This window comes from Copadichromis virginalis, linkage group LG4 (assembly GCF_057382275.1).
Source record: "Copadichromis virginalis isolate Kocher_CV1m ecotype Utaka linkage group LG4, C_Virginalis_male_GT1.1, whole genome shotgun sequence".
NCBI classification, from domain to species: domain Eukaryota; kingdom Metazoa; phylum Chordata; class Actinopteri; order Cichliformes; family Cichlidae; genus Copadichromis; species Copadichromis virginalis.
In genome coordinates, this window is record NC_140621.1 from 18,830,696 (window position 1) to 18,847,973 (window position 17,278).

General features: G+C 39.1%; 1 protein-coding gene across 1 annotated transcript; it reads left to right on the forward strand.

Annotated features, from left to right (window-relative positions):
* The first annotated feature begins 1,387 nt into the window (after positions 1-1,387).
* Positions 1,388-16,220, forward strand: LOC146711220 (interferon-induced protein 44-like). The gene is made up of 8 exons (XM_085453975.1): positions 1,388-1,457; positions 3,245-3,256; positions 10,257-10,287; positions 10,992-11,193; positions 11,367-11,510; positions 12,233-12,404; positions 15,401-15,501; positions 15,607-16,220. Exons 2-8 carry the CDS (start codon positions 3,247-3,249, stop codon positions 15,772-15,774), a joined length of 828 nt encoding a protein of 275 aa, XP_085310101.1. The 5' UTR covers positions 1,388-1,457; positions 3,245-3,246; the 3' UTR covers positions 15,775-16,220.
* Positions 16,221-17,278: the final 1,058 nt, after the last annotated feature.

Here is a 17,278-nt window from a genome sequence, read left to right on the forward strand (position 1 = left end):
TTAATTTTAAGACCCATAACATGTATAGATGTAAATGTATCTGTAATTAGAACACACCAAATATGCTGAAAGTCTTTTTTTATGCTGAGATGGGCCTCCCATAGCTCCACCTGTAATACATCCACAGCGCACTTGGGGGTAGAAACCCAACAGCTAAAGTTTGTGCGGCTTGAATCATGAAACACGACAATGATCCCAAGTTCAACAAGAAATTTACAATGAGCCATGAAGCAATGGCCATGCATCATACTGATGTCATTGAAGATTTATTTTAATCTTTCCCTCCTTCAGACACAAAAACTAAACAAAAATAAAATGTAAAACTTTAAAACAGAAATCTCTCAGTCCTTTCAAAGCCTCTCATGCTCATTCCATTACTTTTTTTCATGGCTTACCTTGGTGTGGTTTAAAAAGTGCTTCAGAAAGATAAGGAAATCTGTTTCTTGCACCCATTCTGATTTATTTCCACTATCAATACTTCCTACTGGTCCATCTCTGACCCAGTGGTCTGCATAATGTATGCGTGGGAACACAAACAGTGGAGGAATTGTGTTGCCAATGGCATTACCGCATATACAAAGGTGACCAGGGAACATCTCTCTGCTGATGTCATTGCCCCAACTTGTTTAATATAAGTTAAATTAATAGTGTGGTAAGTTGTAACATCTGCATTATTGTTACAACTAACCCAGACTGTTGCTGTTACAACTATAGCATGAACTAGCTAACATTACAGCCAACGGCTAAAACATTAGCACTAAAGACCTACACAGAATATATCCCCATAGACATACAATAACATAATTTAATTTGATGAGTTTAACTGCAAAGCAGATAATGCTATTAGAAGATGAAATAAAGTAAAAATAAAAAATAAAAAAAACTTCTTAAATTGTCTGTGTTTGACAAAATGTGCTGATTTTTCACATGTGATAGAAGAACTGAATTGGGCATGTACAGGATGAATCACATCATTTGAAACTTAGCCCTGATTGGAGAAATTGGAAGTGTTACAACTGACCCACGTTACAACTATCCCCAGTCTCCCCTACTTTGGTGTTACTCCACCTCCAAATAAATGTCAGAAGGAGTCCGAACCGCAAAAGAAGCACGTATTCTCGGAAAAGTGGTTGAAGGAGGTGAACTGGCTTCAAACAAATGATGAAAGCACAGAGATGTAGTGAAAATCCCACTCTAGCGGACAAAAACAGTGCCTATTATACAGTATGTATGCAAACGCGCGTTGCAGGTGTGCGTCTTTTATTTTGACAGCGCACTAACCTGCATGTCAGTAATTCAATAAGTAATGTGAACAAGAAAACTATGCTTCTTTAAAGTCACATGACTTACTTGAAAAAAAAATAGATGAATATGAAAGTGAAAGCAGTAAGGAAACTAACAGAATAGCCTCACGTGTCAGCATTGCAGTCATTGTGTCCAGAACCACATCGGCGAAGGTAAGACCTTTTCAATTATACTGCTTTGACTCAAATTCAGTTACAATACCAACAAGAAAGACAATTCGTTCACTGTGTAGTTAGTCACAATCACAGCCTTGCTTATTCTGCTCTCAGAGCGTGTGTGTGTGTGTGTGTGTGTTAAAAAGTAACTCTGATAAAACGTGTGAGTTCCCCTAACTTCTCCAGGAGCATATCTACTTTCCACTAAATTCAAATTCAAATTTTATTTGTCACGTACACAGTCATACACAGTACGATATGTAGTGAAATGCTTGGACAACTGCTCGTGACCTAAAGAAAACAAAAAAGGAAAGGCTATGAATAAGATAGGAAATAAATATGAAAAATTAAAAAGGGTCAATTTAACTAGGAAGGAATAAAATATAAATTAAGGTTAAAAATGAAATAACTGTACAACACAAATTAGAATGAAGGGTAAATTTAACTGGGAAGAATAAGATAAAATATATAAATTAAAGTTGAAAATAAAATAACTGTACAACAAAATACACAATACACAATATAGAACTATATAAGAATGTATGAAGAAATCTAAATATAAATAAATATATACACAATAACAGCAGCTGTACAAGTATTAACTGGAAATGAAGAATATAGTGACCAGTGTTGTGCAAAAACAATGTCCAGAAAGTCCAGTGTGTGTGTAAGAACCATATGTGCACACACACCTTCCGTTCTATTGTTTTCATACTGGATTTCGACATAGGGATGTTTACCTCTGTGTAGCGTCCTTTCCTCTTTTAACAGCTGCTGGACTTTTATAGAGGAGAGGTTTGATGCACCAAATGCTTTCGGTTGGTGAAAGGTCTGAACTGCATGTAGTTGAGCACCGAGACTTGACTGGAAAAGAGAAAATAGAAAGTAGAATAGAAAATAGTTTAACATTGTCTTGCAAGATCTTCACTGATAAAACGCCAGATGGCCTTCTCGTCTTTAGTTTACATTTCAAATCATTTGAACACATAGAAGTTTTCAACTTTGACTAAGCAAATCTAAATTGAGAAGACGGTGATTATTCTGGATTATATTCACATATAGCTTCTTATTTACATGATAGAGCTTTAATCTGCTTGGATAGCATGTCAAGCTGTATGCACAGAAGGTGATTTCTGACAGTGTTCCTGAGGCCCTGCAGTGATTTCAATGACAGAATCATGTCTGTTTTTAATGCAGTGCAGCCTGATCCTGAACACCCAATGTTGCTGAAATTGTTCCATAATTTGCATAATGTTTGTAGATTGATAAATTTCTGCCCATATTTATTTCTAACAAACTCTGCCTAAGATGCTCTTTTTATACCCAATCATGTCACTGAGCTGTTGTAAATTAACCTATTTAGCTGTAAAGTGTTCCTCTGGCTGCTTCTTGTTAGCACCATTTATTTTTCCAGCATTTTGTTGCTCACCTCCAAAGTTTTTTTGTAGCATGTTGCTGTCATCATATTCACAATTAACTATTAAATTAATATTTTTATTAGTTTGTATAAATATACTTATAACTTATATTTATACTAATTACTAATATTTTTCATGAAATAGTAAAATATCTTAGTTTAAATACCTGTTATATTTTCTGTTTTACTGTCAATAAAATATTTGTTTATGAGACTCAATTGAAGGATTCTGAATCTTGGAATGGACTCAAACGCATATAGTGAGGATGAAGGGACCATGAAAGACTCTGAATTGCAAATCATATCTAGTTTCATCTTTTTTTATTTCAGTTTGCTGACCTTTTCATATAATTGTCTTGTTTTACAGATATGGGCGGAGGTAAGTCCTGGCCTGTTACATGTCGCACTTGTTAGGTATTTTAGTACCATGGTAGCATTTACTGGATATTGTTTTATAGTGACATTATGCAGGAAAACTCTGTCATTCAATAAGGCCCCTTTGTTTTAGTTATTTTTCTCTTTGACCCAAGAATTGATGTGTGAGAATCACAGGCTGGTACAAGGTTGAAATACCACAGAGATCACTCCCTCAGCTACATTAGTTTCTTAATCTTTTAGACGCCTGTTGAAGGCCAAATGGTTTGTTTCAGATTTCACTAATGAAAGAACTCTTCGTTTTGTGCCTTGAAAATATGTCGCTGAGATAATCACAATTGTAGCTGAACTGATACACTACACAAAGGATGCTTCTTCACCCAAGGGCAGGAAGACGCTCCCTTATCTTGGTCTGTACTGGTTTAAACTGATAATCTGCTGTCTCATGAATTTTACCCTCTATATAAACTGTTGTACTTGTGAATAAAGTTGAGTCAATTTGGGAAGACAACCTGAAGCAGTCTCTGTTTTCTTGTTCTCCCAAGCTGCTCCCGAGCTCGTACTAACACGCTGAATGGCATGCTTGAATATTACTTGAGAATATATTTGACTGTGTTACAGACTAAGGGACATTCTCTGCTGATAGGTGAAGGTACATTCTCTGCTGATAGACGTCCACGCCTCGAAGGAAGTCGATCCACGGATTAGGCCCTGGAAACCGTTTCCTTCAATTTTGGTGTCAGAAGTGGGATCCTGACGAAGGTAGGCACTCGTCTTTTATTTTATAAGACTGTGTTATGCCTTTCTCAGTGATCCACATAGAAACGGGATACGCTGACGAGGCCTTCTTCAGTGGCCCACATAGTAACAAGTGGGATACACTGAGGAGCCTTATTTAGTGGCCCACATAGAAACACAGGAAGTTGCCTGTTGTTTTGTAAATAAAAGCAGAAAGGACACAGGAAGTTGCCTGCTGTCATAAACTAAGAAGTTGCTCACCAGCAGAAAGGACACAGGAAGTTGCCTGGGGTCATAAAACGAGAAGTTGCTCGTTAAAAAGTGAGAAGTTGCTCACTAAAAAGATAAAATTGCTAGCAAAAAATCAAGTAACCTCAGGTGTGCCACAGCAAAAATAAATACTAACCTAAATCCTCCTAGCGTGTAAACCCCTCTGGAAATCACTGACCATGGGTCAGAATAATTCAAAGACCTTAGACGGGTCCGATAAAAAATCAAAATTAACTGTAAAACCGAAAAAAATAAAATATAAAATCACAAATAGCGGACCACCACTTGGGTGGGCCTGATTATAGATATATATTATGTCAACGAATTCCAGGTGTGACTGAATCTCAGCTTATTGAAGAAGTAGAGGAACTAGACCCTAAAAATGACCAAGCAGCCAACACCACCTCGTTTTTGTGGATAAACGATGACAAAATCACAGCCTTTTTTCAAAATCTAAAGAAATTTCTGCTCACAATGTCTAGAGATAAAATTGATTTAAATGCAGTAACCATGTGTAAGCAAAAGCCAGATGAATCCATTCTAGTGTTTATGAAACGTTTCACGCACTGCTGGACTAATGAGGCATGCATGCCTGAAGGTGGAAATGATCAGATTTTCATAACAACATTCTTAAACAATATTCATCCAGAATGTTCACAACTATTGAAGATGACTGCCACTGATAATCTCTATGACATGAAAATAAAGAACTTTATCACACTTGTCAAAACAAAAGCTGGTGCAGATCTTTTCCCCAACAGCACGAAGGCTAAAAGTGTTAAGATAAAGTTGAATTTTGATGTAGAAGGCTCAGAGGAAAGTGAGAAACTAATGTATGCAGGATTACCCGCTCCAGCACAGCAAGGAAGTTTCAGAGGACGGAAGGATAAAAGTAGAGATATGTGTTTTTATTGTGGCTCAGTTTTCCAGCAGCCGCAGACACCCAGAGCAAAAATGAATTTGTGTATTTCATTTAACATAAAGGGTGAAATGTTTGCTGACACTGATAACAGCTTATGTTTTCTCTGCCCTATGTACCGACATGATGGAGAAGGAACAGACTCTGTGTCAGCTGGACCCTCAGCAGAGAATGAACTCAACATCCTTTTTGTCCGGTACTCTATGTCACACACTGTGCCAAAAAAATGTGTACAGACGCCACTACCAGGTAATCCCATGACTGGGAGCCACACTTTTGTTTCTCTCACACTGTTCAACAACATGATAACTGCTCACACAAGTGAAGGTCAAACAGTGATTTTGTTACATAACTCAGACATAGTTTATGACATAACTACACCATGTCGTCACATAGATCTAACCTACCCTATCGACTGTACTATTTCTGCACTTACATTGCCAGCTGAATACCAGAATATGACATTGTGGTCAAGAAGTAAGAATGATATAGGATTTATTGACTGTACACTTTATCACGTACACCTATTAAAACACAACAAGCCAGTATATGTCAAGCAACATCCCATTTCTGCCGAAAAAGCCGCAGCCCTAGATGTCATGATAGGAGATTTATTGACTACAGGAGTAATAAAGCCCACACTCCTGTCAATCCTGTGCCAAAGCCTAACAAACCTGGCGTATGGCGTTTCATACAAGACTTAAGGCAAATTAATGCAGTCAACATTCCTCTGCCACCTCTCGTTTCAGATGTTCACAGCATATTGACATGCATTGCATACACATTTTACCGTGGTGGATTTATGCTCCGCTCCTTTTTCTCAGTAAGACACACAGCCGTTATTTGCATTCACACATAGAAATAAGCAGTACACTTGGACTCGTTTGCCCCAAGGCATGATAGACAGCTCTGCTGCTTTCTCAATGGTGCTTCACTCCTCCAGGGCTGCACCCTGATCCACATGTGGATGACCTCCTCCTCTGTGCTGAAAGTGAAAAACTATGTCAAACTGCTACACACATGCTTCTCCAGCACCTCCAAAAGACTGGCCACAAAGCATCTGCAAAGAAAATGCAGTACTGTCAGACTTCTGTTCAATATTTGGGATTCACACTGTCTCACGGAAAACGTTCCATGACTGCAGACAGGGTCAAAGCTGTGACCTCCGTCCCCCGTCCCACTACACAGAAGGAAATGTCGTCCTTCTTAGGCATGGTGAACTATTGCAGACAGTGGATACCAGACTGTTCTTTTCATGACCACATTCTGCGTGACTGTTGTAAAAAAGAGAAGCCTCCTAGAATACTGTGATCCACAGAAATGACTGCCTCTTTCAATGCATTAAAGGGAGTGCTGACCTCCGCCACTCAAAGGTGCTGCCTGAATTGTTCAGGGAATGCCGGCCTGCCTGAGGGCAGTAGCAGCTTGCTCTATCATGATAAGGGACTGCGAGAAGCTCACACTCTCACATGACACTATTCTACACACCAATCACCAGGTCATGACCATTCTAGCAAACATAACTACACAACATATGCAAATCTCACCATAAAAGCGAGCAGCACACCCAATTCGCCAGCACATTTATTGATCCTATGCTGTGTTCTTCTGACCGACAGGATGGCTCAGACGACCCTGACGATCATGACTGCATGACACGTATACAGGAATCCACAGCACCACGTCCAGATTTAGAGCAAACACCTATCCCAGACTCAGCCACGGTTTATGTGGACGGGTCCTGTTCAAGGCCGAGTGACAACTCATTTCTTTGTGGCTATTCAGTGGTAACATTGCCTGACATTATACTAGAGGCTCACTCATTACCATTTCACTCAGCACAAAAAGCAGAGCTCATGGCTTTAATACGCGCCTGTGAGCTACATTTGGATAAGCATGTGACGATTTACACAGACAGCCGCTATGCATTTGGCGTTGTGCATGACTTTGGCACATTGTGGAGACAGAGAGGATTTAGATCTGCTGATGGAAAATAAATTGCTAAATTCTGATTTTGTTCAAAGACTTTTTCAGGCTATACAGCTGCCATCGGCCGTTGCAGTTGTAAAAACGAAAGGACACAGTACAGCTGACACAGACGAAGCAACAGGTAATGCCTTAGCAGACGTGACAGCCAAGGCTGCAGCTGCATCACAGCTCCCACCTCCGCAGGAAGTATTATCTTTGCCTTTACAGCTGCCACTTGTCACGCTCCCAGACTATTTAGAAACAAATCTTGACCTAAAATTCATACAAGAGCAAGCCTCTGCCTTAGATTACACTTACTGGGAAAGTAATGATTGTACCTTAGATAACAGAGACGGCTTATACAAAAACCTTGAGGGTTTGATTGCCCTCCCATATTCCCTGATGCCAGTCCTTGCCCGACATTTTCACTGTGTGAGTCATGTCGGACAAGGAGGGGTAATAGGAGCAATAAAATCAAGATTTGTAATCAAGAAAACATCACACGCAGTAAAACGCATATTAGCAACCTGTCTAACATGTGCACGAACTAATGTAGGTAGCTCAAAAGCAAAACATCAGCATTTACCACAACCAGATTTCCCATTTCATACATTACAAATTGATTTTACACACATGCCAGCACAAGGAAGCATCAAGTACTTACTGGTAATAGTGGACCAATTTAGTAAATGGGTAGAAGCTTACCCAACATCAAAAGAAACTGCAGAAGTAGTCTGTCAAAAGTTGTGCAATGAAATAATACCCAGATTCGGAATACCTCACCAAATTAACAGTGATAGAGGACCTTCATTCACATCAGAAGTAATTCAAAAGTGTGCTAAAACTCTAGCAATAGACTGGAAATATCATGTGCCATACCACCCTCAGAGTTCAGGAGTTGTAGAAAGAATGAATAGGACCATAAAAAATCGCCTGACTAAAGCAATGATAGAAACAGGAATGACCTGGATCAAACTACTTCCTCAAATCCTCTGCGAGATTGGAATGACTCCATCTGCAGTAACCAAATTATCTCCATTTGAAATAAGACTATTTCCAACACCATGGTCAGCTTCCAGAGGGGCACCGCTAGTAGAAGGTGATGTATATTGCATTGTCCACTGATGTTCACAACCTGGTAGAAAAACTGAATAATAACTATCAGAAAGTTTGTCTCTCTCAGCTTTTCCCCTCCACAGTTCCACCAGTGGAGACAAGGAGATGCATGTTGGAGAAGTCACTAAAACCAAGGACTCTCTGGGAGGCCGCGCGTGTTCCAGCCCCAGACTGTACTTGCAGTGACGAGAACCAGCATCCTCACAGACGGACAACCTCAGTGGATTCATGCCAGCAGGGTTAAGACCAGCCCCACCAAACCACCTAAGGCGTCGGATCAAGTAGATGACGTCTCCGGCGAGCCAGCGCCCGGATCCAATACACCTACACACACACAATCACTGATTAACACACAACGCCGGAAAGAGCCAAGACTCAGAAAGCCCTTTGATCCCCCGCCTGAACAACAACAAGGTACTCGAACATCCAGCAGGAACAGAAAGCCTAGAGTACCACACAATGTCTAACCTGATAAAGATAGACTCGTTTCATCCTGATAATGGAGAAAATGAAATGCCCATTGTCATCACACGACGCTTATACGGGGTCTCTCGAACCTGGGACCAGGCCAGGAGACGACTAAAGAACTGTCTTTTTTATATATTTAGGTTATTAATCATATCTACTGCATTAACCTTAGGATTTTTATTTACTATTTCGTATTGTAAAGTGCAACCCTGTTCACATTTCTGCAAGCCACATTTTCAATGATAACCCATATAGCTACCAGTACAGCTACTTCAATGTATTTGCAATTAGCACAAATTGATCCTGAGGATGTGCCAGATGTTACCAATGATGTTCCTGATGTGTATATTGAACATTAGGTTGTGAACTATTACATTTTATGATTTGCTTTTTATATTATGTTATTACATTTGTGATTTTTCCTTTCTATTTGAGTTATTATTTTAAAAAATAATAAAAGAGGGGAACTGTTAGGTATTTTAGTACCATGGTAGCATTTACTGGATATTGTTTTATAGTGACATTATGCAGGAAAACTCTGTCATTCAATAAGGCCCCTTTGTTTTAGTTATTTTTCTCTTTGACCCAAGAATTGATGTGTGAGAATCACAGGCTGGTACAAGGTTGAAATACCACAGAGATCACTCCCTCAGCTACATTAGTTTCTTAATCTTTTAGACGCCTGTTGAAGGCCAAATGGTTTGTTTCAGATTTCACTAATGAAAGAACTCTTCGTTTTGTGCCTTGAAAATATGTCGCTGAGATAATCACAATTGTAGCTGAACTGATACACTACACAAAGGATGCTTCTTCACCCAAGGGCAGGAAGACGCTCCCTTATCTTGGTCTGTACTGGTTTAAACTGATAATCTGCTGTCTCATGAATTTTACCCTCTATATAAACTGTTGTACTTGTGAATAAAGTTGAGTCAATTTGGGAAGACAACCTGAAGCAGTCTCTGTTTTCTTGTTCTCCCAAGCTGCTCCCGAGCTCGTACTAACACGCTGAATGGCATGCTTGAATATTACTTGAGAATATATTTGACTGTGTTACAGACTAAGGGACATTCTCTGCTGATAGGTGAAGGTACATTCTCTGCTGATAGACGTCCACGCCTCGAAGGAAGTCGATCCACGGATTAGGCCCTGGAAACCGTTTCCTTCAGCACTAGTCTCAGAGCAAAATGCATGATCGTTCCATTGATCCAGAGTTTAAAAAAAATTAAAAACATTTATGATTGGGTTTTTTATTTTATTTTTACAACAAACACTGAAAACTGTGAAATCCTTATATGTGAAACATTTTTAAAGAACTTTTATTCTTCAACCTAACCAAATAATTAAGGTGAACATAAAAAAAAAACCAGTAACAATATTAGCAATAGATGCTCCACCTAGTGTCACTCAAATTTTATTAAATGATAATGATGTTAACACTTGATAAATTTTCAAATTTTGCATTGTGACACTATTTGTTTATGTTCCTGTCTTCCCATTATGTTAACATAGTGATTTTCCTCTTCAGGATTTAGTCAGCCATGGAGGCCTTTGCCAAAGTGAGTATGATAAACATATATTATTGTTTTGGCTTCGTTCTGCTCCTTAACACAGAATTTTTTGTTTTGGTAGCTGACTGTTGTGTGTGATAGAAGAGCATCGCTGTTATGCTAACAGTGCAAGCCATATCTTATTTCAATGTTTTGTTTTGTTTTAATTAACAAGAATAAACAAAAAATTCTTGATTTTGTGAAATTTCAAAAATATCAAAATAATGAAACCATTCTTCTCAAACCCATTCTTAGCGGGCCAGCTAGTGAACAAGAATGTAGTTTATATAACTCTGTTGAGACTACAGTGGTGTGAAAATGTGTTTGTCCTCTTCCTTTTGTATTCGTTTTTCTTTTTTCACAATTAAATGTTTCAGATTATCAAATAAATGTAAATATTAGACAAAGATAATATATGGAAAAACACACTACATTTTCTAAACAAAGGCGTTACTGATTGAGGGGGGGGATCCAAACCTACATGCCCAAGATCACTGACATAATATTTGGTGTTGTTTATCCTGCTCATGATAGCTCAGTTTTTGTTGGTAAAACACAAAACTGGTATAGCCTAAAAGAAGGTTTTGGCTAAAGTTCAGGAAATATTATTTATGCTAAATTTTTAGAAAAATTAAAGTGATACCTTTTTATTTCTAAAAACAAAAACAAATTATTTGTAAAGTTTCAGTGTCTGTTTGGTTGATTGTTTGCAGGAATAACCAGGATACGCTGGATTTTCTGAAATCGTACAGTCCTCGAAATCATGAAGCTACCCATCTCAGAATTCTGCTTATTGGACCAACTGGTGAGGGGAAATCTACCTTCATCAACTCTGTTGACAGCGTTTTACAAGGCAGAGTTGCTAGTCGAGCTCCAACAGATCACCACAATACAGCAGATTCATTCACTAAAAAGGTATGTATGTTTCTATCTATCTATCTATCTATCTATCTATCTATCTATCTATCTATCTATCTATCTATCTATCTATCTATCTATCTATCTATCTATCTATCATTTTTTTACTGTCAAATAATGACTGTAGCTGCTTTAAACAAAGACTTATGAACTCCATCTTCTGTTTTCAGTACAAAACATATAAATTCTCCAAAACCAATGAAGGTCATTACTCATTTGTTATTAATGACATCATGGGCATGGAAAGGAACAAAGGCGTTCATGTGGAAGACATTAAGCTTGCCCTACGAGGACATGTGAAAGATGGTTACGAGGTAGAATCTTTTGACCTTTGGCTTTGCTTCATATGTCTAGTTTTTTGGTTTTGTTTATTTGTGTTCTTATATGGGTTCATACGATTTGCAAATCACTAGATTTGCATTTACATTTTAGTGTTACAATGTTTTCATTTCAAAAGTATGGGATATAGTAGGGGAATATATGTTTACAAATTAATATTTTATATGCCTACAAGATAAAAGTTAATATCTTAAAAATAAGCTGTGTGAGTTCAGAGTTGAGTAATGGTGTGTAGTCTTGGTGATCTTGTGACAAGTTCTGTTTATGATGTGCTACCTTTCTTTTGAGTCATAATAATTTTAGCAGTGATATTCTCAGTCTCAGCATGAGCCTGCTATTCTTCTTTCAAGCATCACTCCCTCCCTGTATACCATGTCCTCAGGCATTTATCACAGGCTGATAATTTCTGGACTTCAGCAGCCTTTAAGTCCTTATTGCATAGTAAGTTCATTCTTTTCTGACTTTGAAGACCCTTGATTCTGACTTCTACCGTCTTTCATCCTATCTCATCTTCTCCACAGTCAAAACTTCGTAAGACTTTTTTCAGGGCTCTGTTTAGTTTGTGCCTTCTGAATATAATCACAATTATTACTTAAACTCTTGTTTATTTAATAAACAAGAGATATAAACTGAGATGAGTTTCAGTAAGAAGAGGTGTAATCTTCTTTACACCTCTTCTTACTCCATTGTTTTCTAGTTTGATCCTGAAAACAAGCTGGAAGAGGTAGATCTAGGATACAACGCTGCTCCTGAACTGAGTGAAAGAGTTCATGTTGTGGTCACTGTTGTTCCTGCTGGCGTAGTGTCTTTACTAACTTCGGACATGATCGCAAAGCTGAGAGATATCAGACTGGCAGCCACTGCGTTGGGTAAGGTAGCAGTTGCAAATTTTTCTGTAATACATTATTTGGACTAATTACAGTGGGGCAAAAAAGTATTTAGTCAGCCACCGATTGTGCAAGTTCCCCCACCTAAAATGATGACAGAGGTCAGTAATTTGCACTAGAGGTACACTTCAACTGTGAGAGACAGAATGTGAAAAAAAAATCCATGAATCCACATGGTAGGATTTGTAAAGAATTTATTCGTAAATCAGGGTGGAAAATAAGTATTTGGTCAATAACAAAAATACAACTCAATACTTTGTAACATAACCTTTGTTGGCAATAACAGAGGTCAAACGTTTACTATAGGTCTTTACCAGGTTTGCACACACAGTAGCTGGTATTTTGGCCCATTCCTCCATGCAGATCTTCTCGAGAGCAGTGATGTTTTGGGGCTGTCGCCGAGCAACACGGACTTTCAACTCCCGCCACAGATTTTCTATGGGGTTGAGGTCTGGAGACTGGCTAGGCCACTCCAGGACTTTCAAATGCTTCTTACGGAGCCACTCCTTTGTTGCCCGGGCGGTGTGTTTTGGATCATTGTCATGTTGGAAGACCCAGCCTCGTTTCATCTTCAAAGTTCTCACTGATGGAAGGAGGTTTTGGCTCAAAATCTCACGATACATGGCCCCATTCATTCTGTCCTTAACACGGATCAGTCGTCCTGTCCCCTTGGCAGAAAAACAGCCCCATAGCATGATGTTTCCACCCCCATGCTTCACAGTAGGTATGGTGTTCTTGGGATGCAACTCAGTATTCTTCTTCCTCCAAACACGACGAGTTGAGTTTATACCAAAAAGTTCTACTTTGGTTTCATCTGACCACATGACATTCTCCCAATCCTCTGCTGTATCATCCATGTGCTCTCTGGCAAACTTCAGACGGGCCTGGACATGCACTGGCTTCAGCAGCGGAACACGTCTGGCACTGCGGGATTTGATTCCCTGCCGTTGTAGTGTGTTACTGATGGTGACCTTTGTTACTTTGGTCCCAGCTCTCTGCAGGTCATTCACCAGGTCCCCCCGTGTGGTTCTGGGATCTTTGCTCACCGTTCTCATGATCATTTTGACCCCACGGGATGAGATCTTGCGTGGAGCCCCAGATCGAGGGAGATTATCAGTGGTCTTGTATGTCTTCCATTTTCTGATGATTGCTCCCACAGTTGATTTTTTCACATCAAGCTGCTTGCCTATTGTAGATTCACTCTTCCCAGTCTGGTGCAGGTCTACAATACTTTTCCTGGTGTCCTTCGAAAGCTCTTTGATCTTGGCCATGGCGGAGTTTGGAGTCTGACTGTTTGAGGCTGTGGACAGGTGTCTTTTATACAGATGATGAGTTCAAACAGGTGCCATTCATACAGGTAACGAGTGGGGGACAGAAAAGCTTCTTACAGAAGACGTTACAGGTCTGTGAGAGCCGGAGATTTTCCTTGTTTGAGGTGACCAAATACTTATTTTCCACCCTGATTTATGAATAAATTCTTTACAAATCCTACCATGTGAATTCATGGATTTTTTTTTCACATTCTGTCTCTCACAGTTGAAGTGTACCTCTGGTGCAAATTACTGACCTCTGTCATCATTTTAAGTGGGGGAACTTGCACAATCGGTGGCTGACTAAATACTTTTTTGCCCCACTGTATATATATACATATATATACACATATATATACATATATACACATATATATACATATATACACATATATACATACATATATATATACATATATACATACATATATATACACATATATACATATATATATACACACACACACACACACACACACACATATATATATATATTAGGGGTGCAACGATACTCATATCGATATTGAACCGTTCGATACAGTGCTTTCGGTTCGCTACGCATATGTATCGAACAATACAAAATTTGTAATTTATTTTATCAATTTTCCTTCTGACGATGCTGTCTGTGTTGAGCGCTCAGTGAATCTGCGTTCGACTACTCCGCCTAGGCTGCACTGTCGAGCGCAGATCCACTGAGCGTTCAACACAGACAGCATTGCCAGAAGGAAGAGCGCAGGGCAAGCTAGCAAGACAGAAGTTAAGCTCTCCTTGCAACATGGCAAATTGAACCTCATTCAGATCTGGCGTTTGGAATTATTTTGGTTTTCATGTGACGTATGACCCTGAAGGTAAGCGCGTCATGGACTAAAGTAAAACAGTATGTTGGATGTGCCATGCAATGCTCAATTACATGGGTGGGAACTAGTGTGTTAGCGCAGTTAGCTCGTTAACGTGTTGGCCGTCTAGCCCCACGCACGGGGCGATCAGGGGTAGCTCGTTAACGGAGATTTGCCGTGTTGTGGCGTTAACGTCATTTCAACGAGATTAACGCTGACAGCACTAGTCGGGCTACCAAAATCTATCTCTGCCCTGCCCGTCGGGCTATTGTAGGAAGGAAAAATATATGTCAATGCTTTTGCATTCTTTCGGAAATGTAGCTGGGTAATTATGTCATTGGCATCGGTGAGCCACTGTCAATATGTGACATATTGAAATCGCGTTTGAATTTGCGCTTGTTTTTTGCTTCCACTTTGCAATCGCGCGAACTGTGTATAGAGAGCGACAGCACTGATTGGTGAGTGATGATAATTTGCGCACCAATTCCTCTGACATCGTCTTATCAATTGTTAGCTTACTATGCAAACATGACAAGTGAAATCTCCCGCAGCAAGCTTAAACATGTGAGAGGTTGATCGCGCAGAGAATCGCTGACCGTTATGTGTGTGTGTGTAAAAGCAGCAGGATATATATTTTAGTTCTGCTGAGCCAAATAAGAGAGGTCATATGTATGTATATATGTGTATATATATGTATGTATATATGTATATATATGTATGTATATATGTATATATATATATAAATATATATATATAAATTTATGGAATATGCAGCAAAAAAAGAGGGAGAAAAACAAATGTTTATAAAGTGATTACGTTTTTACATTAACAGAAATTCCCCAGCTGGCTATTCTCACTAAAGTTGATGACGCCTGTCCCAAGGCAAAAAAGAATGTGAACAACATCTACAAGAGTGACCACCTGAAGAAACAGGTAAATTTTATCAATTTTGAATGCACTTTTTCAGTTACATTTTCTAAATTTAGCACTGAAATCTTTTTACAGTTACTGAATCACTGAAATCTTTTCAACACTCAGGTCTACAAATTTAGCCAGCTTCTGGGCCTCCCAGTGAACAGCATCTTTCTTGTGAAGAACTACAGTTCAGAAATCAATACAAATGATGCCACTGATGCTCACATCCTGTGTGCACTGAAACAGATGATTGTCTTTGGAGAAGACTATCTCAGCCACTTGAATGACTGAGACATGAGAAAATGAAACATTTCATTTAAACATCAGACTGAATATTTATTCAGTCGCACGTTTTATACCTAGACTGTCTGTTAATTTTCACAGTCAGCTTTCTTTCCTGGCTTCAAATAGGCTAAAGTTCATTAATATGTAGTAACTCTTTTCCTATCTCACTGACTTAATGCACAAACTTTTAATAATACATTAGTCTACAGTGCCTTTCCTCTCATACACATCACACCACTGCTTTTATGCAAAAACTGTATTGTTTTCAGTCTGTATTGTGTGTTTGACCTCGTCATGTTTTTCCCATAGCACAAGTCACCAGTTTCTTCTGCTTGATTTTACTTCCTCCCCAGTGTGATTGTCTCAATTGTTTTTATCTGTGTCTGTTTTGCCCCTACGGTTTCCACTTCTTTTGTATTTTTTTTAATCACTTAAAAACTCAGATTAAAAAAAAAGAAAAGCTTTCAAATTGTGTGAATAGAGTCATTGTGTTTCAGGACTAGGCTTTACTCCAGGACATTGTGGGTGTGACCTTTAGTCCAGATGTTTCCCAGAAATATTTTCCAGTTCCTCCTAGGGGATCTCACACTGCCCCCTGCTGGGTGTGCCAGGAAAAACCTTTAACCATTTGATCAGATGGCTCCATGTCAGCTGCATCCTTTCAACATGAACGGGGAGCATGGCCACTAGCTCTGCTAGCTCCCTGATACCAATTTTTCAAACATGTTAGATAATGGATTTGCATCTATATTAGTTTCATACATTAGTTAGAATAGAGTCATCTCCAACAGTCATTCACTGGATTAGAAAGAATGAAAGAAAGAAATAACTATATGGATGACATTTTCACTCTTGGGCCAGCACGGTGGCATGGTGGTTAACACTGTTGCCACACAGCAAGAAGGTCCACCATCTGGTTGGTGCCTTTCAGTAGGGTTTGAGGTTGGACTTCCTTTATTTTACTCATCTATTAGATCATCCTAGCTTCTGAAGTAAAAATACTTGTTAAGTATTTTTGTCTGAGTTTGTTATTTATAGAGAAAGACTACAATATTCTGATTCGGGACTCTCCAAGCCTTCACTGAAGAAAGACAACCTATAGAAGTTAAAGTTGTACACAAAATTTGTTTTTCCATTTGATTTTTTTTAAGTCATTCGTGTGACTGTTCATAATCTAATTGTACATTTAGCTGAGCTAAATTATGTATGGGACTCCCTTAGTACTCACTGAGTACATCATACATCAAATTTAATGAAGTCCTTTTGTGTGGGATTGCATCTCCCCCCATGCTCTTATCTGCTTAACTCTACTTTTGTCAAATAAAGACTCCGAAACAAAAACCCTTAAATTATCTTCAGCTGACTGAATATGGTTTCAGGGAAACCAGAGAGGTGGTTCAGGCACAAGGATGTCTCCTGGGGGGGTGTTCTGGGTTTGTCCCACTGGGAGGAAGCCTGGGGGCAGAACCAGGACACGGTGGAGAGATTGCTGCGTAGCACGTCCGATAGG

Coding starts and splice junctions, on each gene's coding strand:
- LOC146711220 (XM_085453975.1), top strand. Junction 10,288..10,991: donor CCATGGAGGCCTTTGCCAAA/GTGAGTATGATA, acceptor GATTGTTTGCAG/GAATAACCAGGATACGCTGG. Junction 12,405..15,400: donor ACTGGCAGCCACTGCGTTGG/GTAAGGTAGCAG, acceptor TTACATTAACAG/AAATTCCCCAGCTGGCTATT.